Here is a 26,155-nt window from a genome sequence, read left to right on the forward strand (position 1 = left end):
AAATATGACCGACACCATCTGGTGTTTATTCTGAACAAGTATTTAAGGAACTGAGGATTACTTTGTTTTACTTCTTATAAACACCTGCAGAGGAGTCAGATCACACTTAGTCAGCCATTGTTTATTGAATGACTTTAAACCGTAATGACAAAAGCATCGTGGCGTATACTTACTTCTGTAACATAAAGGGTTTTGCATTTTTTTCATCGTGTTATGATACAGATTAACCATTAACAAAAAAGTGAAGTGCCCTATAATCTGAATTCATCTTGTCCTTACACATGTGCAATACATTGCTGGGGAAAGCAAAGGAAATGGGGAAAGTAAAGAAAAGGTGATAACATTAAACGTAGCTTATTCCATGTGAAAAAAAAGAATTAAATGCATGCAATCCAGCATTAGAAAAGATGTGTATTAAAATATGAGCAAACCTGCTGTATGAGCCCTCCGAAAAAATGAATGGACCTTTAGACGGCTTTTCATTTTAAACCAATCAAAGTTGAATCTGTTGAGAGACCCGCTCTCATGAACAAAACTAAATCTCTACTCCTACAGGTCTTTTTCATTCACATTACCATCACGAACACAACCGCACGTCTGCCATTTGTCCACAAGTTCAGGTGGTCCAACAAATACCATTAGGCAGAGAAAAGATATTCAATTATGCAAGAAAATTCTGTCGACAGCAAGAAAAGAAACATAAAAACAAAGGAAATTCAAAGTTATTACAAACTGTAAACAATATATCAGCACAAGAAAAGGTGCGAAAAGTGAGAAAAACGTCTTCCTCTCTTCCCATCGAAACAACAGTTGTACCACTGTTGATTATACTTTTCTATCTAAGCAGGTATATACTGTTTCATACCGGTCTGTTTCACAGTAGAAATTGTAAAACAGGTGTAACAGAGAACAATACTGCTAGAGAGTAAACTGTTTTCTGTAAGTACCTGAATGTGGAATCTGCAAAGACGTACACGTCTAGAAAACGAATGGGCTGGCCAACATATTGATATTGTGATATATCGTCTTACATTTTGAACATTGTAATAAACCAAAGTGTTGTCTTTCACAGCCATTTTCCAATACAATTAATATGTTAAAACCATACTGTGTGGAGGGTACTGGTGAACTAGTGTAAACACTGGATGGACAAATGTTATGCTGCCACACTGAGGACAACAGAAGAAAATACATCAGAATTGTAATCCCAGCATAAGGAGTGTACTGCATATCTTGCATAATAGGGTTTAGTCAGAGGAACTAACAACTCCCACTAAAAAAAAATCAAGAACATTACGAAAACAAGGTAAAGCAAATCAATGTCAATACAACTTTTTTTTACAATACTTATACCAACATAGTCAGATAATCCAGTAATTTGTAGGGATCCACTGATATTGTTTTGAAGTCAATGCCAAATTTAAACATTCTCATAACCAAATGTCCAGTGGCCGTTAGACAATCATTTAAATATTAACAAAACAGTGGTACTTAAGTAAAAATTAAGTAAAAAGTAAAATATTATTATGCGTGTGATCATATGGGAAGATTTCTTTTTTGATCCGAGGTTTGACAGGATATCGTTTGTCACCCCCTAGAGGCTGGAATGATATGTACAATTTCAGAATGACTAAGTGATCAGAAAGCTCAAAGACTTAAATTTTAAGTTTCAGCAAAATTTGAATTTCAGCATAAGTGATATAAGTGCATCAAGAGACACATGGATGAAACACAAAAGATGTGTAAAAAAAAAAAAAGGTTTGGTAAACAGTTTTAAGACTTGTATCAAAGGGACTGGGGGCAGAGAAAGTAAAAAAAAAAAAAAAAATACAATTAATCCTTCAACAGGCAGAAAAATCGTCAACTATTTAAAGATCACAGCCATGTATAAAAAATACTGATTCGGACTGCAAAAGTGTAGCTTGGCATTGAAGGCTGAAGAGCCGTGAATAAGGCATATTGTTTGGGCTGTCACATAAACACACAAGCATACAACAAATAAAGCGTTTACAAAAAAAAAAAGAAAATTTGGCAGGAATACTGATTCGGAAAAACCTTCGGCTTGTAATGTTTTGGTGTTTTGATGCGATTTCACTCAAAATGTACAGGAAGTTGATTGGTCCGGCTCTGCTTCGGAGACAAACTCCGACTACGATTTGGGAAGAAAAAAAAATCCCTTTACAACTGCGACATCTGACTTGCACATGGAGGTGATCTCTTCGTCTTCATACTTCAGCGATAACCTTAACGTCAGTTATCTTCCTCATCGTCGCTGACGAAGCTGCGTCTGTCCTGACTCGTCTCTCTCTCCCTGAGGAAGGTCTGTCTGATCGCCTCCAGCTCGGTCAGCTCAAGACGGACCTTCTCCAGATGGAAGGAGCGGCGGTTCTGGATTTGACGCATGGGGAACGGGTTCATGTCCACGAAAGCAATGTTCATCAGCTTCCTGGGGGGAAAACAGACACAGTCCGATCAGTCTGGGAAGGTTTTCTATTCTGTGCTGTGCAGATTTGACATCCTGTTGTCCCTGTTTCATATATTTGTATTAGATCATTATATGACACGCATTTTCTACTATTATGACTAGTATGATCAGTGAACTGATGCAGACCTAGCAACAAAAATTGCAGTTGCCGTACCTTGAATCCAGGATTGTGCTTGTGAAGTATCTAAGATATTTAAAGATGGCTGTGGAATCCTGCAGCTTCAGAAACTCTTCCTCTTTGTACTTGAAGAGAGCGAGTGCGACGCGAAACATGATCTGTAGAGAAAAAATGATCAAAGTCGTGAAATCCATCTCATAACTTTCCATGTGTGACCGTATAACGTAAGACATCATCCCTCTGACACGCAAAGCCATTTTAGAAGACCGGAGTGTTCTCTATCTCTTTTAGAGGAACATCTGAAGATGCAGAAACTCACAGTCCTTACCGTCCGACTATGAGGCAAAAGCTATTTATTTATTGAGTTAACAGCTGAATACAATTTCTGTGCAATTTCCATTTCAACGATGGATCAATTAACTGATATGAACCCACAGAGAATTGTCACCTGCAGTCAACTTATTGTTTTGGTGTTCATGCCCACAAATGTTTTGTACTTCATCCCTCTGACTGTCTTCAGCCACATTGGGCAGCTATTTATGTTGATATGATATGTAAATAGCAAAGCTTTTAGTAACTAGTTCACCATGACATTTTCAGAAGATAATAGATAAGACAGCATGTCAGTGATGTGGCCACAGCTTGTTTCCATCCAAAAATCAGTTAATGAAGGTATAATGCTGCATGAATTCATTTTTAATAAACTGGCTCTTCAGGCTAATTGGCTGCCAAAACAAAAAGCTAAACAGGCTACGAAGCTATTGTACAGGGGAAGAAGAACTACAGTGTTAGGTGATTATGTCATCTGGGTTCATCACTATGAGTGACCATTTTCCATTACATAGATGCATTTGACCCATTGTTAATGAAACATAATAGATAGTGGAGCTTCAACTTTGTACAGCCATAACCCTTGGCAGTGTAATAGTGCTCTGGACAATTGCAACTGCTGGTTAGATAAGGAGCTAAATTGGAACTTCTTCATACCCACACAGAGCATCCTTATCTCATGTCTTCGACAGAGCTCCGTCAGCATGTCCACACAGAAATCTGGCTGTGTAAGCTTACCTTTGGACCTTCATACAGAAAGGCGTCCCAGATCTTGAAGAGGATGTCGCTCACCACACTGTCCACAAACACCACCAGGAACCAGTTGAAGGTGATGAGGGAGAAGTCGACCTTGTGCTGCTCAAAGTGGGCGTGAAGCCGGGGGAGCTTCTCACTCATCAGGTCTTTGAACACACGCTGGTCAACCTGAAAAGTCACAAACAAACATATATTTACATTCTTTATTGCAAATAGGAGGTCTTGATTTTGAGAAGACACGATGAGGTCAAATCCCACAGCGAGAAAGAAAGCAAACAGTGCTGATTACTGGGCTGCATTCTTTCTACGATTAGTCACGGGCCGCACAGTCACATGAACATGACATCACCTACACCAGAGAAACATGTAAACTCTGGTAAGGCAGCATCCTGTCCCTGTGTCTTCCAAAGCTAGAATATAACCTTTATTACCTGCGAGCCTAGCAGAGTCTTGGTGTAATAGTCTCTGGGCATGAAGACCTCCACAATGGCTATAAGGCTCCAGAAGGCGTCCTCTTGGTCCAGATAGAGCAAGGCAATAGCTGCCAGCCTGTAGAAATCATATGAAATAAATATTACTGGTTACAAGGCATAGAAGGACAGGAGAGAAACCAGAATCCGTCCCGTACCTGTTTAGCCCCTGACAGTAGCCGATGTCTGGATTCCTCCAGGAGAAAGCCATCAGGACGTTCCTGAGCTTCTGGATGCCACCTGCACTTGGGGAGGAATAGTGCTTGTTGTTGGGCAAAGTGCGCAGCAAGTCCAGCTCGATCTGCTTGGAGGCCGGGTTGGGCTTGTCCCGGGCCACATTCAGTAGGGTCTCATAGTAGTCGGGAGCCAAGTGGTCACGGAACTTCTTGACGTGGAAGAAGACGCACCAGCGCCACACCTGGGAGCGGTGCTCGTGGGGCACGCCGTAGCGAAACAGGGCCTTGAGCTCAGGGGAGCGGACCAGGTCTCTGTTCATGGTGCTGGCCAGATAGTTCTCCCACTTGACACCGATGGACACCTCCTGATCGGTCATGGACAGGGACTTCAGCTCCAGAGCTCTCACCTTCGCCACCAGCTTCTCCTCCTCTTCCTCCTCCTCAGGGACCGTCTTGAATCCAAACGTGTCATATTCACTGAAGCAAATAAAAGGAAGGGAGTTAGAAAAATCTTGGATTTTCAATTCATTCCAAAAACCCTTTTAGGGGAAACCCACATTTGCTTTAACTTGTTACATCACTTAGGGATTGCCTGAATTTCAACAATACATTTTGGCGGATCACAAAGGACATGCCTGAGCTTGCACAGAAGAGCAACAGCAATAGCAAACAAAATACCATAAGTCAGTTGACACATTTAACCCTATGGGGAAACACCAGTGTCATTTTCTCTCCTGCAATGGATTTTCTCTTGATTAGTTGTTAGATTTTGATAACTATGAAACTTTTGGATTTTTTATATTCAACTACAATGTGATATAATCTACATTTATAATAATAATAACAATAATAACTTTTAATAACTTATTCATATAGCACCTTTAAAAACGAAAATGAAAAGTGATTTTGACAGAGCAAAGCAGAGCACAAAAATCCATACACATCAAAAGAGCAAGAGAAACAATGAGCTAAAAAGACAGAATAAAGACCATAAGATAAAAATAAATTAAAATCTAATTTAAAAAATAAATTAAAAAGATAACGTCACATAAAAGCAGGTCTAAAAAATGTGTTTTAAGAAGGGAATTAGCCGTTAATCTTTGCAAAACATGTACAAATCTTAAAATGTACAAAAACAACATTTAAATTATTATCTTTTTATTTAAACAGAAGTGAAACATACCTATCAATATGAACAAAACATAAAAACACCTATACACGAATGCGTTTTGGTGAAGGTCATACCTGACAGTATTTGGTTTAAAGATGGGATGCTCTTGCTGGTCAGAGCTCTCTATCTGCAGCGCATCCTCTAGTAATCTGGAGATGACCTCTCTGGCTGGGCTCTGCTCTGAAGACGAACACACCGGGTTCTTCACTTCTTGAAGCAGCACCAGATACTTACTCTCCACCTGACACAGCTTGGCGTCCAGGGCCGTATACTGCAGCAATGACAAACAGCAGCTTTGTCAGCATAACCGACAGCAGAAAGACTACCATACATTTCACGTTTAGGTAGCACCAGCTAAGGTCAGTACTGGACTTCCCCTACAAGCTACTCAGACTTCCTGTTTCTATTAACAGAGTAATGCACAATATACCCACAAATGCCATTGTACCTTTGCTTCTAAAGTCTTTTCTCTACTCTCTGCGTTTCTGCGTAGTACAGTCAGCTCCAGGATCTCTTTGTTCAGGAACTTGTTCTGGGATTTGTAGCCTTGAAGACTGTCCTGAAATTGGAGAAACATATGGCCAGTTAATCAGACTATAAGATAAAGAAATTCATTTTACAACAGTTTCTATAGTTCTATATACTTCCAGGTCTGATAATCTGTATTATTTCTATCAACCATATATGTGGTTTAAGTGTTTCCTTCTGTACCTTGAGGATGTCCACCTCCTGCTGATCTTTGTTGGGTGGTAGTGAACCGTCGTTTGGATTGCCGCTTGGCTCGGAGCTCTCCTGGGACAGCTTGATGATGACTTCATCTTTGGCCTGGATGGTCTCCATTAGCATCCCCAGCTGGTCGTTTATCTCCCCCACCTTTATCTTCAGGCTCTTCAGCTCTTGTTGCAGACTCTCCTTCTCCAAGGCGAGACGTTCCATGTGGCCACACAGGGACTGGATTTGTTCGTCTCTTTCCTGAAGCAGGGTCTCCAACTGGGTGATCTCTTCCTGGGTTACTGCCAAACCTTCAGTCGGGTCTGAAGCCACAGATGATTCTGGAGCTGGAGCTGGGGCTGGACGGGACACTGGCTGCCTATCGTACTGGGAGGTTCTCAGAGTCTGCTGCAGAAGTCTCACCAGCTCCTGGTTGAGTCAAGAGGATAGCTTTTGTTAACATATGGTCTTGCACGGTAAGAATTACGCCTTAAAAACTAGTAGCCTGGTTAGCAGAAAACATTGACATGTTGAATTCAATGTTTTCCCTTCTGGGGCAAATTCACAAATATGGAAAAAGGAAGCTGAAAACTGTGAGGACAGCTACATATTCTGTATGCTGAGACTTTAGTTGCAGAACTGCTGACCATTACATTGCATAATCTTTACAGTTAACACTGCTGGGTGTAGAAGCATATAAAGCTTAATGTAAAGTTCCACTATATTATTAACTGATTAACTTCTGTACTAACATGTATACCTTTGCCCTGATGTGGGGGTGCATGTGGTCTCACACAGCTGCAGATACAGTAACTGTCACATATAATTAAACATAAGGTTTTAATTGACAAGCGTTTTCTAATAAAGGTAGAGGATTAAAATGAGGTAAGGCCAACATTGTTTCTTTCAGGAAACATTGTCATTTTATTCAAACGCGACGAGCACCATAATTAAGGGCGAGTATGTGGGAAAATATCTCTTTCTTTTCAACGTTACTACTACGCCCAACATTACCTGGAGGCCATAAAGAAGTCGTAGTCACAATGCAACCTCAGCTTCGGTCCACTTGAACAGTGCCAGTGGTGACTGCATATTTCCACAGATACAGCCAGCTGTGTCATTTACTCAGAGTAAGTAAGTGGGTTAAACCTTGTTAAAGTTTGACCAATCGGCTTGTCTCAAAACACTAAACAAGAACAGAGAGCGCTGGAGCGCCGGTTGTTGTTCGGAGAACTGCCGTTTCCTCGTTTCTCGCTTGAGCATGACTAATCGTTTGCGGTCTTCCTGTATTAGTGAGAGCATCAGGATTACACTAAACCGCTAAGTTAGACACCGCAACCTCAGGCTTGTGCTGAATTTAATAAGATGAGGGTAAAAGCAGTCTGGTATTTCCTCCAATGTGGATAACTCACACAAGAAGTCAATCCAGGTGCTTTACAGTCACCTAGGCTGTGAAAACCAACTCTTTACTACATTCATGTTGAGATATAAAAACAAGGCCTTTAGTAAAATGACTAACAAGAGAGAACGGACAAGAGAGGCATCTAACAGGGCTTTCTGAATGAAGCTATGATGCTTAAAATGAAAGTAAAAACTACTGAATCCTTTCTTTTAGCGATAACAACATCCATCCATTATCCTGTTTAGGGCCGCATTCCAACTTTAGAGTCATCAATTAACCCATCCTGCATGTCTTTGCACCTTGCAGCCATTGTGGGAGGAACTGTACCTTCTGACTGGCCAGCTCTTCTCGGAGTTGGGCCTGTTCCTGCTGCATGCGGCTCAGTTCTTCCTGTTGGCTCTGGAGGCGAAGCTGCACCTCCAAAGGTTTGCCGCCGTGACACTCCACCGGGGAACTCTCGGCACTGCGCGTCTCAGTGTTGCGCCCGAACCTCCCAGAGCTCATCATGTCTCGAAGCAAAGGCTTCTTAGGCCGCGACGAGTTGCGCACAAAGTCAAAAGTAAACGCTGACCCAAAGGAATCTGAGAGAGAGGAGATAAATATGCAATAAATGTGACTCAGGCGGCCGGGTTTGTCCATTTGTCAGAGTAGTGAGAAAATGAGTGGAGCAATAACAGACGATGCTCGTCTGGAGAATGTGAGCCGAGTGTGAGTATTAAAGCCTGGCCAGAGGGTGAATAATGCAGCAGGGAGCGGACGTACGTCTGTGTGTGTCAGGATGATGTTTCTGTTCGGGGAAGTCTTTGGGTGGAGCATCCACCAACTCCCACTCCTCCGCGCTGTTGTTGCTGTTGGTGTAAAACACACTGCGTCTGCTCTCACCACCTCGGCCCGTCCGCAGATAAGACATGGAGTTCCTTACAGAACAGAAACCAGAAGAGAGGGTGAATAAGACCAAGAACGTGGAGGTACAGGGTGAAAGCTTTTCCAATCCACAGGGATCAAGGACACACTGCCTCCGCTACTTTGTAAATGGTAATGTGAGCACAAGCAGCCTTTGTTGAGGTCTTTACACTTTACACACATTGGCCAACACACCTGTAGCTGTATGCTAACACATACAATTAAATAAGTAAAAAAATAACGGAAACGGAAGGCATTCTCGTCAACCCCAAGATACCAATACAGACTTGTGTTTTCACACTTGAGAGTACTGCAACCACACGACCACGTGTTTGCAGAAGAAAGCAGTTTGTGCCTTCCTCACACCTCGTATACAACACTGACGTGACAGAAATGACCTTGGCCTTAAGTGCTGCATCCGTTTACAGCGACCCCACAACGGAGTCACTCAGCCTTCATGAGCAGGGCGGCAACGCAAAGCCTCTTTTAGCATCACGTGTCGAAGGTTAGCATCTTCGAGCTTCAGCTGCTTCTGCCATGATCACGTGTTATAACAGCAGAAACACTTACGTATGTCAAAATATGAGAATCATCACAAAAACACAACAGACTGGTAAATAGTAGGCAGGATCGCCATGCACCACTCCTTCCATTGTGTTTTGCATCATTTGAACAGATGTGTTGTATGGCCCAGAAGGGGAACTGTTGATGGATGAAAACTAGAGCAACTAGTAAACTATGGATGCAACCATTTCCTCTACAGCAGTCAGTCACCCTCAGCATGAACTGAAGAGGTCTTTTAATCTACACGGCTCTATTGGGGCACAGCAGACAAACTAGTCGTGCCAGTTTAGCAGGAAAAACATTTCCTTTTTAGATCATTTTTATGATACTTTTATGATCCTACTAGGCTGCAGAATATTTTTGTCCAGCCTCACCTGAGTTCTGTACCGAAGTTCTTGAGAGAGAAGTTGAGGGGGTTTGTGGAGGCAGCAGAAGGCCCTCTGGCTGATTGGATCCCCACCAATCCCCCGCTATCTGTTTCTGTCTCCATGGCGAAGTCGCTGCGGACATTCTCCATGCTGTCACTGAGCTTCTCATACACGAGTGCATCTGAAATTAAACACATCAGAGTCCATTAGAACAACATAATAGCAATATAGCATTAATCATATCACCACTTCTGCTGCAGGACCGCAGCTGTGTCAAGTGTTTGATGAGGAAATGATCCTGAATGGTTTCCAAAGTAAAGTGAAGGAATATATGGCCAGGATGATATTTACAGCGAAGCAGGTTTCAGTGGTTTCAAGAGAAGTTCTCTCTGACCACCAGAAAAATCACATTTCTAAACCAAGAAGAACTAAATATAAAGTTTCCTCTTTGTGTGACATTAGCCAGAAACTTGTGGGAACAGTCTATATAGGGCCATAACAGCTTCACAGTTCAGCTGTCACACCAAAGAGGGGAGCGAGTCGCCACCAAATAGTTGTTGTTACACTGCAGTTAAACTATGACGATGATCAAGGCAGCCTTTGCTCTGATAAAACATGTGAACCGACGTCCACGGAGAAGGGAAACAACCTTTTGATGCGCTCTAAACCTGTGCCAGCTTTAATTAGAGCAGCAAATTGGTTTGACGTGTTCCAGTACGGTTTGTTTGGGTATGCCGTATCTAAACCTTTATACTCAGTAGCTATAACCATATATTCCTGGTTATACTGTGCAGAGAATCTGATGACGGCTATTAAAAGAGCCATGCAAAAAGGACATCAAACATTTAATGTCCTCTGCATAGCTAGAGGGAAAACTCCAGTTGAAGAGACATGACTGATTTCACATGTCTTTCCTGCCACCACACGTTGCATCACAGCTGACTGACAAGGTCAATAACTTCCGAGACGCAAAACACAGTGTGTTAAAAAAAATAAACAAAAATGTGTCATGTGTATTCACAGTTTGTTTCATTCTAAGAACTTATATCTTGTCTGACATCATAAAACCTTCAGTTCATGGTCAAAAACATTGTTTCTGTATGTATCTGGATCTCCACGTCTCTCACTGGCTTCAAACATGGATGTTTTTTTACATTTTCTTCTTAAAAAAAACAAAAAAACAAGACAAAAACAAGACAAAATTGACCACATGCAAAACAAATTTCTACATAATGCAACTTGTACTCAACTGTCCTTCCAGTGAAACCATGTGACTTATCTGTCTTCAGAAGAGCTGGTGGTCAACACCCAACCACTATTATGTAAAATTGATTACAAAAGCATCATAACCAAAAGATAAGAACTTCTCAGTGAGCAGTTAACAACCTATTGTGTATTGTAAATGCTGTCAAGCTTTATTCATTTGCACACGATTTTGAGAACACTTGAAAACAGCAATCACTTCTCACAACAAGATTGTTCCTTCAAATGAAACGCACCCCAAATAAAGTAAATAGACTACATCCTTCTGCTGTTTGCTGATTTCTCTCTTTTTTTTTTAAATCAGTGCTCGACATAACCACTCCTACATGCTCGCTCAGTAGGAACTCAGGATCCTGGTAATGAAATACCTTGACTTGTGTTTGTAGCTCTTGTGTAAATATTAATCCATCAGATAGAGGTGTTTACTTTCAACTGGTGTCTGGATGTGATGGGACAGAGCAGTGAAATTGGTACATTGGTGTGTGTGTGTGTGTGTGTGTGTGTGTACCTGCCTACCATTGTCTTTGCCTACGAGGCCGGTGGGAGGGTAGGCCATGGTCGGGGAGCTCCAGCTGTCTCTCTGACCGGAGCCTCGCGTGCTGCTATATTCCCAACGTTTCTGCTGCAACTGCTGGAGCCAGTAATGCATCACCTGCCTGCTGGGGGCCTGGAAACACACACACACACACACACTCAAGTTTACTCACAAGTAACACAGTCAGTCCGATAGATAACGGCGATCAAAAGGTTAAACGGCAACTCAAACATCAATATCAATGGGGAGACACTCGTTGGATCCGAAATCAACAACAGCTGTGGAATTAAATAAAGCATATGAAAACAGCCCGAGTGCACTTTAATAACAGGTTACTATTAGGATCGGTCATGTGAATGAGCACAGACGCCGGTTTCGGTCTCAGTTCCAGCCTCGGGCGATGCAAGCTGTTTGGTATTAACCATTCATACCATCTGCTGAAAATGTTTCAGATTCAGTGGGCAGCCAGGCTGGGTGAGACCAGAGAGGCAGGGTGAGACCAGAGAGGCAGGCTGAGACCAGAGAGGCTGGCTGAGACCAGAGAGGCTGGCTGAGACCAGAGCCACCTGTCTGGGCACTGAAACCAGCCAGGGTCATGTGACAGCAGGGAAGACACCATCACATGAGATGGCCCTTTGAAAAGCAGAGGTGTAATTTGGGCGAATGAGCTCATGTGCATGTAAATCAGTGCCCCCACCCCTCCCCCATGTAAACAGTGGGTTGACAGTGTGTTTGGGCCAATCAGCTGATTAAGCTCTTGTCTGGTAAACACGGTGATGACAGCCTATCTCACTTTTTTTTTTTCAAGCCAGTTCTCCTTAAAAGTTTTCAGATCATAAACCGTGTCAGCAGAAACATCCGCACGTCTGACTTAAATCAAAGCTGAGGATGAATGAAGCTGATGGGTGTGTCTGCGTCCCCACGACGGGAGTGGATGAGACAAATGACAGCAAAGCGGCGCAACACATGCAGAAAAGTTCCCCTACCTTCAGGAGGAACTCCTTCCCGGCCGTGCGGATCTCGAACTGACCCTCTTCCCCCTCCACGTCGTAGCTGAAGCACGCGTCGCCTATCTCGATGTGCCCGAGAGGCAACGCGTCTTGCGGAGTCTTGAAATAATACAAATAACATTTCCTCGGGTCGTAGACGAGCCACCTCGGCTTGTAACCCCTCAGGGGCCCCTTGCCGGACAGTTTGTTCAAGTAGCCGCAGAGCCTGGAGGCCTGCTCCTTCGCCCCCTCGGCCTCGGCCACGTCCACGGACCGGTAGGCCACGAGCCGCGGAGCCGTGCAGGAGTTCGCGTCGCCGCCATCCTCCTCTTCGTGCATGTTTCCTCGAAGTTTCTTCTTCGTGCGGCGCAGCGGATGCCCACTCCTGTTTCCACCCGCATGACTACTGCCCTGCCTCTTGGAACCGGGGAGCATGGGAGATGAAGTTTATTTTGAAGGGTGACGTGGTGCGCGCGCGTGTGTGTGTGTGTGTATGTGGCGGCGATACCGCTCGGGGTCGGTGTTGCTTCAAATGGTAAACAGAAAAGAAGAGTAGTTCCTGGGATGATGTGGAATAAAAGACGTATTCAATTGGTGATATAGCCGAATTAAAATAGTCACATTTGGAGATGATAAAATACTCGAAATCGCCAAAATTGTAAATATAAAACAAAATGAAGGTCAGGTGAACATTGCTGGATTCATCTGTTGGGGGGGTTACAATGATTACAAATAAAAGTCTTGCATTTAAAAGTACTCCTATTAGCAAAACGTAAGTATACTGTAAAAAATAATTGCAAGAATGGTTTCTGTCAGTGTCATTATTATACTATTTTATTATTATTAACTGTATGTTAAATTAATATTATAGAGCAAAAACTACCTTGGACTTTAAAATGTAGTGGAGTATAAAGTGAAAGAATTCAAGTAAAGTACCTCCAAATTGTAAATAAGTATAACAGTCAGGGGCGTAACTATCCAGTGTCAGTGGGGTATGTGGGGCAACAATTTGGGGTATTTTTGTTATAAAAATAAAAATGCATAAATCAATAAAATCAAATAAATAAAACAAATAACTATCATTTTTGTCTGTTTTATATCTGTTTTATCACCAATGTGTAATCTGTAATGTTGACATACACATAACTAGCCTCCATGTTATTGATATGGAGGTCTTTAACAGAACAGAGTGGACTAAACTTGTTTTTGGCTTACTTGTTGTTTATGAGGATGCTTGTTGTATCTTCAGATTTAAAGGTGACAAGACGCCGTTTTGTTGTAATGACATTTACAGGCATCCTGACTTGTGACCTTTTAAAGGCCAGCGTCCCCCACATGTATGTCGCCAGAAGATTAAAATAAGATTGCACAACCCTTTTGTTTCGTAACTGTCTGATAACGCTGCTTTATCTTCCATTTGCCTCACAGCTGCTGTGGCTAAAATACATTTCTATGTTGTTCACACGCTGCTAACTGATCATTAGTATAATTGCTCATAACAATGGATCTTAACAGTCACAGAAACAGTGGTTACATTTGACCCTAAACCTCTCAACACCCCCAGAGGAGCACATAATTACTCATAAAGAAAACCTCAACATTATTCTTGAGAGCATGTTGAAATTCTAGGTCATGGTCACGCAGCTACACTTAGTCATACATGGAACATCACAGTGCCACTATTGGGTAAACGTTGGCGGGCAGATTTTAGATATTATGAAAAGTGGAGGTAAAAGAAAGTTTGTAGATAATCAGAACCACATTTATCACACTCTCAGAGACAGGTTTGATCAGCTGCCTATAAGGAAAAGTAGCAGTGTTCCTTCTGAGATCAGTCTTGGATACATATTATCACTGGGGAATGCTGAGATCTCAGTCTCACACTGTTTCTGTTTTTTTGTCTCTCCCCCACAGGGAGCTCTTACTCCTCACCACTGAGCAGAAAGCAACAGAGAGATGATTCACCGCCTCGGCCCCGGGGGGAATGACTTAGCCATTATTTATGACAACCTTAAAATCAAGGCTGGGAAATATCTCACCTCATTACAGTTTTGTTTATCGCCCTAGAAAATCTCTGTGAATCCTCCCAAACATTTCCATTCCTTCACACATTTGCTCCTGCAGCTATCAGCCAAATTCATTGCAAACCCGGGTCAGAAAACGCAGAAGATCAATTGCTGACGCAACTCATCATCTCCCATTACAACAGTGTCTGCTGGCAGAACTAACGCACTCATGTGCACATTTAAACCACAGCTTACTTTCCGTTTCTCTTCAGGAAGCTCCTGCTTTGATCAGCAGCGCTTAGACGTCTCTGTCATGCAAATGAGCTCTATGAACTCTGCAGTGAGCAGCATGGTTTTCCAAGCCAACGGAAAAAAAAAAAATGTGTCTGACTGTAAATGTCATCCGTCTAGATGTACTGTTGGGTCATACTCCCTCTGAACACCTTCAGTTGGGGGCTTACAGACAGTTCAGAAGTTGAGAGGAGCATTTCACTGCATGCTGAAATGACACACACACTCACAAGGACAGGTATGTACTCCATCTCAACTTAAGAAGTAACTCGCCTCGTGATTACAGTATCTGAGGATTTATTGTTTCTGTTGTCTTTATTGTCATCTTTTTCTAGGGTTTGGAAGAAATTGCTGCGTATACAGACAACAAAAACCCAGAACTGAGAAGATCTGCCACTATTCAGGGTCAAGGATAAAATCCCCCGGCCTCAGGACCTGTCTGACGTTTTGCTTCAAGGTAAGGCTACTAGATCCCCAGAACTGCTTTCCCCTGCTGCTTCAATGGCTAACTTATTAAACTTCTATCTCCATGCAAACTAACATTTTGCTTAACATCCATGTGTCGAGGGAGAATGGACTTTGGACATTGTGGATCATGTTAAATTAAATGATTGAATATGGAGTAATGCAGTAAAGAGATATTGTATTGTACATAAGTTGAAGTAAACAAATGAACGTTATTTCCTGCCACAATGAGATAGCTCAGCTATTTTAGGTTGAGGCCTCTTGTAAAATAACCAAATTAGACAGTTAACATGCAGCTGCAGTGCCAACGTTTGGCACGTGAACGCTGGTTGTCTTCACCGGCTGTCTGTGTGGCTTTGATTAGGACCAGGCGAGGATGGAGCAACAGGAACCACCTGTGGACTCTAATGTTGAGGCGACTGAAGGAAGACTCAGGCAACTGGCTTCAAAGTGGTTCGTGGAGACTCAAGTGCCGCTCATCGTCCACAACGGTTTCTTTCCTACTTGGTTCCTGGGCTTCATCACAAGAAAGTAAGTATTCATTGAGGACACATTTCATTAAATGGACAAAGTAAATCTCAAGTGGGCAAGATTTGTTTCTGTCAAACTGATGTTTTGTAGGCTAAGAATGAACTTTAATGCTCAGTTTTAGAATAATATCTTTGTGACAACAAAGATATTCCATTCTCTGAAGTGCTGCTATTTCCTATTTTTATAGACAATTAATATAAACTACAAATTAAAAACTATTACATAGTAGACAAGCTTCATTTTTAATACACAAGGTGGGTTTATATAAGTGAAAATATATTCACGTGTAAGTCAGAGTGTACACTGGTTTCAGTGACATTTAAGTTAATCAGACATTTAGGACTTTATGCGGCAGACTTACAGTAGACACCTACATAAAGATCACAAGGGACGGTTTCGTCAGAACCCGTGTTTTGGTAAATGGCAGGTTTATGGAAAAGAGCTGTAACCAAATGGATTTTCCTTCGCTTCAATGTTATTTCCAAGGTAAATTACATGAACCGCACTTCTCTGCATAAAATCTGCCTCACTGTTCCGATAAATTCAGGCCAAATTGGGCTTTTGGGAAACCCATTTCAAAGTTTGTGTTTTAAAGTTCTTTGTGGTCTTTCTACAGGGAGACCGAAGACATACTCAGAGAAAAGGAGCTGGGCTGTTTCCTGATCCGTCTCAGTGATAAGGCCATCGGATACATACTGTCCTATAAGTGAGTATTGGTTTGCTCTGAAATACCTGATTGTGTATTTTATTCCTTATCTGGACTAACATTTTTGAATGTCATTTTCACATAGTAAGCATCCCCTCTTTACATGCGTTATTATTCATTAGAATGCTTCTAATCTTCATGATTTATTGCGTGTTTATCTTCACGAATAAATATTGCTTCGACAATTTTTAAAGTACAGATGTATTTATATATCTGGGACGGCTTTTAAGATATTTGTTTGCAATTACTAATATTTATGGACATCGAGGCTCTAAAAGTCACAAATGGGATGATTCAGCTCATTAATCTAACACAGAATAAAACACTATACTTTTTGTCCTAACCACAGAAATTACTGTATTTCAGTCATTTTAATTCCCATTAGAATTATTATCACTTTTCAGCGAAAGGAAGTTGGTTGTTTTTTTTAAAAAATGTAATTAATTTTAATTTCCTGTTGCAGAGGCAGGGATCGGTGTCGACATTTCATGATAACCCAAAGTGAATCAGGGCAGTTTGTAGTATGTGGGGACACTGAACGGCACGCCTCGGTCTCTGATCTCATAGAGTACTACAAGACGAGGCTCATTCAGCCGTTTGGGGAGTACCTGACATCTTCGTGTTTTGAGGTGAGACAAAACTCCTCGGTCCCCTGATTAAAGTAACATCGATCGAGAATGAAGCTCTAACTGGTGATGTGTTCTCGCAGGCACCGGACAAACAGCTGTATGATACTATCCAGGTTAGCCCCACAGAAAAGCCATCTGTCGGGGCTGTGAACAACATACAGGAACCACAGAGTAACTCGAAGCAGCCGCCTGCACGGCCGCCGAGGGGCAACAGGACACTAGAGGCGAGTACACCTCACTCAATCATTCTAACTTATATGTTACACTGACATGGTTGCTTTATTCATGCCTCCAAACTGACCTTAAGAACCTGGCTTGTTTTTAAAAACAGGAAGTACCACCTTTGCCTCGGAGGAGCAGGCTCCTTGATAGTGGACCGCTGAATGACCCGGACAGGGTTCTATATGCTCAGCTCAGGAAGCAATCACCCAGGGAGATACCAAGATCCCAACATATCTATGCGGACAATTACTCTGGAGATGATCCGGGGAGAGCTGGGAGATCCACAATCCAGGATCAGAGCAGGTGTAGTCCTCCACCTGAACCTGTTGAGTCTGTTTACTCCGAGCTCAGCCTGCTGGACAGCAAGAGCAGGTCTCTGCCGCTTCTGGACAACGGCTCTGACGGCGAGCAGTCTTACAGGCTGAGGGCGTCCCCCCACACACCACCAAGGCTCTCCCCCAAACACGTCAAAGCCACTCGCTTTGACCCACTGCCAGAGAGGACAAACCCGTGCAGCCACAGCCTGGAATACATGAGCGACAGTGCTGTCTATCACCTAGCTGGCAGGCCTGGTAGCCCACACGCTATGACCTCTGGGAGCAGGTACGCTGAGGCCCCCAATGACGATACATACGAGATGATTCCTGACAACGATGACACACATAAACCCAACAGCAGCACGTATGAACCTCTGGAGGACATGAGACCCAAACATAACCACTCATCTTGGGGGTTAAAGGTCAGTAATGTCGTCAAAATGATTTCAGTTTGAAAGGTTGTATTTAATGTTCGTCGTATTTATTTACTGATTATTATTTTTCCTCTTGTAGAATGAGAAATGGAAATGGCTGTTCCCCGAGGCCAAGAGGAAATGGTGAAGAGATTCTTACCAGCTACTGTTGAACACTACATTACACTACAGTGATGCCTAATATACACTCTGAAAGATGATCATGTTCTGTAGCTTTGCTTTTTAATGTATTTATTTTAAAATATTTTCTTTTCCACATTTAAATAAAAACGTATCCAAAGGGATTTTTTTTTCCTCAGAGAAAAAAGGGTGTACTGTCTTTACTACTGATCTTTAAACATATTTGAATACCGGCTGCTACCATCAATGCTGCAACACATTCACGGAAACTTGGTTTGCATAAATATTTCAAATGCGCTACAGCAATGAGGAAGTGTGTCAATGATGTTGAAATGTAATTTATTATCTTCTATCATCTGCTGCTTTTTTAACTGTCTAATTATAGTTTTAGTGGATGACAACTGTGTTATATCGTCAGCCATTCATTATCAGTTCATGCATCAGGTACAAGGGCTTCACGGAAAAAACAACTTTTGCAGAGACATTTAACAGTGTCTCTGTTGCCTCTGCTTGCAACTCAATACATATCAGAGCATGGTATAAACCAATGTTAATTAATTCTTTATATACTGCTGCGTATACTGGGTTTAAAAATGTTGATCATTTTTAAGAAAAAGCAGAAATGTAAGAAATCTTTATCTGCCGACTGTAGAAGCACAAAGCACCGTCTTACATCCCATCAACTTAAAACAGACAAGACCCCGTGGAGTGAAATCAGTGTGAGTTTCACACACTGTTTGGCCCCTCTTCACATATACAGTTGCTTACAGTAATGGCTGCTTAACAGCCCCGGTATCACGTCGCACCAGAAGCTTCTCTGCAGGAATCATAATTAAACAGATGTTCTCTGTGAAGACCGGTAATTAACGAAGCCACAAAATCAGCACTGTACTGGCCTGAATATTCGATGCTGCCCTCATAAAGGTGACTGGAGATAATGGAAAAATTAACTGGCCGCTCTGATGACTGAACACTGTTAAACTGACCTCAACATCAGGCAAATTAAGACACTTCAACTTTTCCTTATATTTTATAGCTGGATGTTTTGGTCTCCATCTCCATGCATGTGTATTTTTTATTTTATTTTTTTTGTCTGCTGTCATACACAAGATCCAGTATGAACAATCGACCATTAGTTGCAGTAACACAGTAAAACCTGTTATCACCAATAGCTAACACAGGAAGGACTATTGCCTAACAACACACACAGTCTATGTCGGGTTGTTTGTTATGAGTGTCCCAATTTCTACTCTTCTGCTCTCTGCATTTGTCAGACTCAGCATCAATAAACCAGGTCATACTTACTTTGCAGCCATCGCACATTCTGCATGTATGGCTGCCCATTCTGCACGTATGGTTTGCATGTATGACTGCTGCAAACCTACAGCCCCGAAAGCAGGATTAATCAATGAATATGACCTAGGCCATTTCCTGCAGCTTTCCTGCAGAGATTAACTGCGCAGGATTTAATCATGCTTGTGAGTGCTGAGGCAGCTCACTCCTAATGATCGCATCCTTCTTAACAAGATATTACAGCTCATATGATGGGCTATGGGACTCATTTCCTGATCTTTACTGTGCACGCTCCTCGATCATCATGGGTGGGTGGAGGAGAACTGGTTATATGGACCAGATATCACTGAATTCATGAAAGTTGCAATTCTCAAACACACACACACACACACACAAAACATCAAGACAGAAAAAACATTTATTTAAAGTAAGACAAATACCTGAAGTCACATAAAATACTGTAACATGTATATCCAAAAGATGGCTGTATTTAATATGATAATGGCCGAGGCAAAATAAAGCTACCAACATTTATTCAGACAACAGAGCCCTTCATCTAACTGGAGAATAGTAAGATATGATTGTCATCATCATCAGTTCCACAAGCAAAAAAAAAACAACAAAAAAACAACAACTCAGAATGTTAAAATACACTGCATGTATAAATATTGCATAGCTCATATAAAATAGCTGTATGCCCTTAATGCCGATGCTGTGCTTTCATTCACTTCAAGCTTTGTCCTTAGCCCTATAAATACTAAATATTTAGCGTGTTAGGAAGACTTGACTGGGGATGTCTCATGTGCAATACATTGTAAGTAGATGAGCATTTTATGCATCAATCCAGAATCTGGCTCGTTCTAGACTTGTTTTACCAACCATTTTATACGTGGTAAAAGAAGAATATATTTTCCTCTGCAGTAAAGACATTCCTTGGAATTCAGCTTCATCCTTCCTAAGCAGTCTTCACTGAGGATGGAGAGGTCTATTTTTTGGGGTGTTTTTTGACGACGGGGGTTGGAGACAGGCACTGTGCTGTGGCCAGGACAGGATACACATCGGGTCCTGGGGTTTACCATGCTGCCGACCTTGGAAACCTTCCACGGAGCCCTCTCAGATTCGTATATGGAATGTACTAGAGTGACAAAAAAAAAAGACAATAAGTCAGCTTTAGTGTGCATCTAAACATACTGAGTTACTGTATATGTGACTGTAAATACACAGGAATCAGGGATAGATGTGTTCAGCATTCCAGTGGGGACAGACAGTGGTGACGCCATTAGCATATAAATGAATGTGCATAGTGGGGCTCAGGATTAGTTATGCAGTTAGGTTGACAGTTAAATGATTAAAATGGTCATCAGCCATCTGGGAATGAAAACGTGTGTGCTGTGTGTCATCCGACGTTCCCCATACACTTAATTACCTTAAAAAGTCTGGAGCCCTAGTGATCATATTTTCAAAGTCAGCAAAAGAGAGTTTGTTGTCTCCGTCTAAATCGGCCTCCTCGATGGCTTTCTCACACACAAGCTGCACCTCTTCAGGGGTCAGCTCCTCCTTGGTCAGCTTATTTAGAGTCTTTTCCAGGTCTTCTTTGCACAGGTAATTATCCACATTGTAATCTGAAGGCAACAGAGATTGGTGGCCAAAACACCCCCACAAAATGGAATTCACCGATTTCTGGGAAATTTGAAACATTATAATGGAATATTTTTGAAATCCGTCATTACCGTATATTTTGAATGCATATATGGCCTTGAGTTCTCTAGGAGCCATTTCACTGAGGACTGAGAACATGTCCACGAATTCATTGAAGCTGAGATTCCCCATCCCGTCCTCTGAGAAAGACTCTACGATCCTGCTGCGGAACGGGTTCTCCTACAGACGAAGGGCATGAAAACATGGGATGTTACACATTAATGCAACTGAAAGATTCACTGCAATACATATATGTGTGGTTTGGACAAGAAAAACAATATTAAAACTATAGGCTTCATGTTGTCAGTGCATGATCTGCAGAGGTAAAAACTAGCTGATCACAGGGTTTAACCACAGACTCCCTCTCTTGCTTTTATGCTGAAGCCAATATTTTCTTCTCCGTTGCACATAAGTAATTTGCTACTACAGATTTTGCATCCCGTGTAATTAGCTGATTTGACACTCTATACCTCTATGCCATATATACAGTACACACAACTGTTGTTGAGGATGGTGACCCTGTTTAAAATCAATACAAGCTCAGCAAAAGAAGCCATTCATAAAGCAGCCATCTCAAGCAATGCCATCTGTAATTGCATATCTTAATACATGTCAGTGCAGCCTGAATCATCGAGTCAACTCAGCACAGCTCATTAAAACTCAGCAGGATATGAATGTATTTATGGTTATGATGCTGTAGAGCACTTTGGGTGAGAGTGTATATTCTGGCTCTCATCTCTCCTGCCTTGCACGGTCTCTATCTTCCTCACATCCTTACAAGCTCTGCAATCATGTGACAGTTTTACAGGAAAGGGAAAGATTCTCATATAGAATCGTGAGGTACGTGCGTCTGTTGCGCAGGAGAAAAAGTGGAGGTAAATGTTGCTGCGATGTTATGCAACATTTCTAAGATTCCTGGATGTGGTTTTCAAATGGCAGATGCTTAAAAATAGGAAGTCGTGCGTCAGTCAGAATAGAAAGGCTGAGCGTTTCATGGCACATTAACTTTAATAAGCTCACAGAATGTGGTGTCGTGCAATCAGATCAGTGATGACGACAGTTAAAAATCAATTCTGTCCGCTGGAAGAGAGTGTGTATTGATTAGGCATCTGCCCACGCGAGAAGTGGGCGGCACATTGGTTTTAGTGTCCCTACGGCACAACCTAAAATAAGAAAACACTACACAGGTACATGCTGCTGGTAAACAACAAGACTGATCCATTAGGAAAGAGTTAGAGGGCCACTGAGGTACTGTACCTTTAACTCTGGCATGTTGACTATTAAGGCTAAAGGCACTTTACAGTCAGGATCATTGGTGTAGTCCATTGGAACAAGATGTGGAGCCAACTCATGATATCTGCCGTGCAACCTAGAATAAAATAAGAAATATAATTAGATTTCTTTTTATGCTTCTCGTTTACTACGATTTAGAAAAGTACAAATCTGCAGAATACTTAAAACAACAACTTCGATTTCTCAAACACCTGAAACCTTAAGATGAGATATACTTTGATATTTTGATGCACATTTTACATGCAAAGTATGTTTTTTCCTTTTTGAAGAAAAGATAAAAACTGTACGCAACCCGAGGGAAATTGAGGTTCATATAGAAGTTTGTAATACAACTTACACTAAGATTACATAATAAACCTTTGGTTCTCTCCCATCTGTCTCTTTTCACTGAAAATGTAATTTATTATTGAGAATAATGTCAGTGGCTGTGTGAAGGTTAAAAAACAAACACAATGGCAGGAAGGTGGGTTCTTATCTACAGCCTCCCTTTCATTGTGTCCTTTGACTGATCCTGTCATGGCGTCCCTGCACTTCCAGAGCAGAGCCATTCATCAGCAGGGACACTGGTCTTAGAGGACAAACTCAATGCAATTAAATAAGATGAACATGTCAAAAATGATGGTACACCACAAGAAATGAATGAGTAAACCTGCAGGTCTTTTGTGTCATGACCCTGGAAATGCATTTGGACTGTACGCTTCTGCAAATTTGGCTCATCAAAATTAGGTTTTACATCCAGAAATACAAGATACCAAAACACTGACATAAATCTGAAGGGTTCAAATCCTTATGACCGTCAGTGATAACGTGTTTCCTTGATGGCACATAGCCGTGCTGTAACCATTGCAGCCAGAGACAGAAACAAGGAGTGTTTTATGAAGGTCATAAAGTGTAGAACCCAATTACGCCCTCTGCTGATTATCAATTTTGTTTCCAGTTCGCTGATGGCCTTGGAATCAAAGTCAAGCCAATATCACTGATGAGGAACAGGTGCATGCAAGCTATTTGTTAATATGGGGAAAGGGAGAAAACAATTAAAACATTTTGTTCTGTTGGAAAGAAAAATACAGCATGAATGCAGTGAAATGTTATGAGGAAAAATAAAAATCAAGGAGAATCTTGCTGAAAAATACGTGGATATTAGTGTTGTTTTGATGTAGCGTTTACTGCTTTACTGCACAAATCAGACCCCAAATTACTGTAGACAACGTTCATCTTTTTTTCTAATGTTACACTGCAACATTCTTGAGTATCAGCTTTTCATTTCTTTGAGTAGCTGTTTATCTTCCAACATCTAGAACCACTGATAAAAGATCCTGAAACATGAGCATCGTTGGTCAATTCCATTAAAAACAAAAGCGAGCCAGTTGTTTAATTTATGCCCGTCATCAAAGGGGGCGAGTGACGGAGAGAAATGATGCTGATACCTTCACCCAACGTCGCTACGAGCAGATTGATATTTATTTAATTTTCGTAAGCGTTGAGGGGTGCACATGTCGAAAGAGGTAGAAAGGCGACACTGAAAACAACACCATAGTCAAGAGGTCGACGTAACGTTCAAAGGTTTAGGTAACATAGTGATGCAGCTGCAGGACAGAACCATCCAGATCTTCATTAACAAACACCTGAAGATTGGAAGCAACCTCCGTGAACAATAAATGCCATGAACCACCAAAATAGATTTTAAATTATTATTTTTTTTATCTTCCTCTTTTTGAACAGCACCCAAATACGACAGATCACGGATGCCAATTAAATCAACTCCAGCATTAAGAGGGAAGCAGTCTGCTATGAGGACCTGGACTCTTACAGGAGCCACATGCAGTCTGAAGTGGTCCTCTTTTTGATACAGTTCACCATTTAAAGCAGCACCATAACAACAGAACAAGGAGGAAACATGAGGAAATAAAGTATATTTTGGTAATAGCATTATGTGTATAAGGTAAACTTATGGTTAGAGCAAGTGGCTTACAACTGAGCCCCATGTGCGGGTAAAAAATAAATAAAGTAGGATCAGAATCAAGAGGATAGCTTATAAAAATCTTACCGCAGAATTTCTTTGCGGGTGAAAAACGTACAGTCCTGCAAAGAGAGAGAGACAGCATGTCAAAACACAAATAGGAGAAATAAAGTATTGTATTACCAATGATTTATGATACAATAACCATTAACATCTTTCATAAAAGAAAAACATTCAATGACACATCTGTGAGTCACATAAAACAACACTACGCTTTCAACTGTCATCACTAGTCGAGGTGACCTGGTGTCTCTTAAATGATGACGTGTGTGTGTGTGTGTGTGTGTGTGTGTGTGTGTGTGTGTGTGTGTGTGTGTGTGTGTGTGTGTGTGTGTGTGTGTGTGTTGTCATCTGCCACTTGCAATAGGAACGATGTGGCAAGGGGAACATGATCTGCTGTTGTTGGACATGCACGTGTTGGAGGACCTTCACTGAACATTTTCTTTTAGCCATTCTGTCTGAATCTGTATGAGTTGTGCTCCTGAGCATGAGAAGCAGAGCCCGCCAGCTGGTTTATGATAATTCGATATGTACAGAAACATCTCACCATCATGCTATGTCACATGATACATAAAGCCTCCACATAATACAGGTAAACAAGCGACGTCGAGTGGGGGTGTGATAGCTTGTGAGGCTAGAAAAATAAGATGAAAATTTGATGCCCAAGACAGAATCGGAAGCGACCAGAAAGCAGCGGTATGTTGATAAGGAAGAGCAGCAGGAGTAACCAGAGATGCTCTTGAGAAGTAAACCGTCTCCTGAGAGTAGAGTTTCACAGCATGTCACACTGGCTTGACATCAATTATTGAGTCCACACCTTACCACATGACGAACATGTGCATGTGAAGATGTGTTTCTTCCCAGGAAAAACACACATTATTGTCACACGACAGGCTGCATCTTCTCAGATATAGAACCACCAGTTAATTAAGTCAATTAAATCAAAACCTTCTACCATTCTCACCCAAGACTGTAAACAGCACTCATAACTGACCACACTTTAGTAGGAAATCGATGGTTGCCTATTAATGGGGACAAAGGCTGCCTGGTATTAATGATCAATATCAAACTCATCCATTCTCCCACAACATAAAATCCAAGACACGTGGGGTTCCACTATCAGGAGTAATTTGATTCATATCAGAAAAAAAGAAGATAAATATTGATGTATAATAGTCATGGAATGGTAATAAAAAATGCATGCTCTTATTCCCTTCCTTCTACTCATCATTGTGCTGCAGGTAGACGGACTTACCTGGTAGGCATCAAGCTGCTCGTCGGTAAATATAGTTTGCTTGTTGCCCATCTTAATCAGGTGATGTGCTGCTTGTACACATCCACAACACTGAACGTCCGAAGCCTTTTCACGACGAAAGGCATTTAGGGGCTCCGCGGCAAAGACCGAGAGTCTCCGCACAGGATGGCTGGACGATGCTGCAAACTCTTAAAACAGCTTGTTGTTTTCCTTACACGATATGGGGTCCGCCATGACTGAAAAACGTAAAAATAAAATAAAATAAAAATAAAAAACATTCAAAAAAAATGAAAAGAAGAAGACCAGTGTCCAGTGTCGCAGCCAGCGGGGGTTTGTCTGCGGACTAGTCCGAGAGCTGGAAACGGATCCGCTTCTCTTTAAGCAGCAAAGCACCCGGAGTCTAGTCAAACCAATAGGAGCTCAGCTAAATAAATAAATAAAGAATGACATTATTATTTGGGGTGAAAACAAGTGAGGTGTTATTTGAGTGGTAGTAAATGTAGTATGATCTATTTGTATTGTTATTATTATTATTGTTATTATTATTATTATTATTATTATTATTATTATTATTATTATTATTATTATTATTATTATATACTGGTATGTGTATACGCACTGACATAAACCTTCA

At 41.6% G+C, this 26,155-nt stretch overlaps 3 protein-coding genes across 3 annotated transcripts; 1 reads left to right on the forward strand and 2 right to left on the reverse strand.

Moving 5' to 3' along the window:
- Window positions 1-100: 100 nt before the first annotated feature.
- On the reverse strand, window positions 101-12,676 carry tbc1d2b (TBC1 domain family, member 2B; the record flags this gene model as incomplete). Its single annotated transcript, XM_084017996.1, has 13 exons — window positions 101-2,446; window positions 2,640-2,761; window positions 3,672-3,857; window positions 4,121-4,238; window positions 4,318-4,812; window positions 5,581-5,777; window positions 5,955-6,065; window positions 6,218-6,646; window positions 7,947-8,200; window positions 8,382-8,536; window positions 9,461-9,635; window positions 11,234-11,384; window positions 12,239-12,676. 13 exons carry the CDS (start codon window positions 12,674-12,676, stop codon window positions 2,251-2,253), a joined length of 3,027 nt encoding a protein of 1,008 aa, XP_083874122.1. The 3' UTR covers window positions 101-2,250.
- A 59-nt stretch (window positions 12,677-12,735) lies between these two features.
- Window positions 12,736-18,137, forward strand: LOC311018536 (SH2 domain-containing protein 7-like). Its single transcript, XM_084017543.1, has 9 exons — window positions 12,736-12,776; window positions 14,659-14,776; window positions 14,874-14,995; window positions 15,368-15,534; window positions 16,151-16,240; window positions 16,704-16,869; window positions 16,950-17,097; window positions 17,205-17,830; window positions 17,922-18,137. Exons 1-9 carry the CDS (start codon window positions 12,774-12,776, stop codon window positions 17,967-17,969), a joined length of 1,488 nt encoding a protein of 495 aa, XP_083873669.1. The 5' UTR covers window positions 12,736-12,773; the 3' UTR covers window positions 17,970-18,137.
- A 1,530-nt stretch (window positions 18,138-19,667) lies between these two features.
- On the reverse strand, window positions 19,668-25,870 carry cib2 (calcium and integrin binding family member 2). Its single transcript, XM_084018553.1, has 6 exons — window positions 25,522-25,870; window positions 24,294-24,328; window positions 22,211-22,322; window positions 20,986-21,133; window positions 20,682-20,877; window positions 19,668-20,390 (listed from the first exon to the last, which is right to left on the reverse strand). The coding sequence occupies exons 1-6, from the start codon at window positions 25,570-25,572 to the stop codon at window positions 20,369-20,371; spliced, it is 564 nt and encodes a 187-aa protein (XP_083874679.1). The 5' UTR covers window positions 25,573-25,870; the 3' UTR covers window positions 19,668-20,368.
- Between the last annotated feature and the right edge of the window lie 285 nt (window positions 25,871-26,155).

Source organism: Eutrigla gurnardus, assembly GCF_963514095.1.
Source record: "Eutrigla gurnardus genome assembly, chromosome: 9".
Lineage (NCBI taxonomy): Eukaryota > Metazoa > Chordata > Actinopteri > Perciformes > Triglidae > Eutrigla > Eutrigla gurnardus.

Coding starts and splice junctions, on each gene's coding strand:
- LOC311018536 (XM_084017543.1), top strand. Junction 16,241..16,703: donor GGATACATACTGTCCTATAA/GTGAGTATTGGT, acceptor TTCCTGTTGCAG/AGGCAGGGATCGGTGTCGAC. Junction 16,870..16,949: donor TGACATCTTCGTGTTTTGAG/GTGAGACAAAAC, acceptor GTGTTCTCGCAG/GCACCGGACAAACAGCTGTA.
- cib2 (XM_084018553.1), bottom strand. CDS start 25,572: ATGGGCAACAAGCAAACTATATTTACCGACGAGCAGCTTGATGCCTAC. Junction 24,329..25,521: donor AGCAGCTTGATGCCTACCAG/GTAAGTCCGTCT, acceptor CTCTCTTTGCAG/GACTGTACGTTTTTCACCCG. Junction 22,323..24,293: donor ACCCGCAAAGAAATTCTGCG/GTAAGATTTTTA, acceptor ATTTTATTCTAG/GTTGCACGGCAGATATCATG.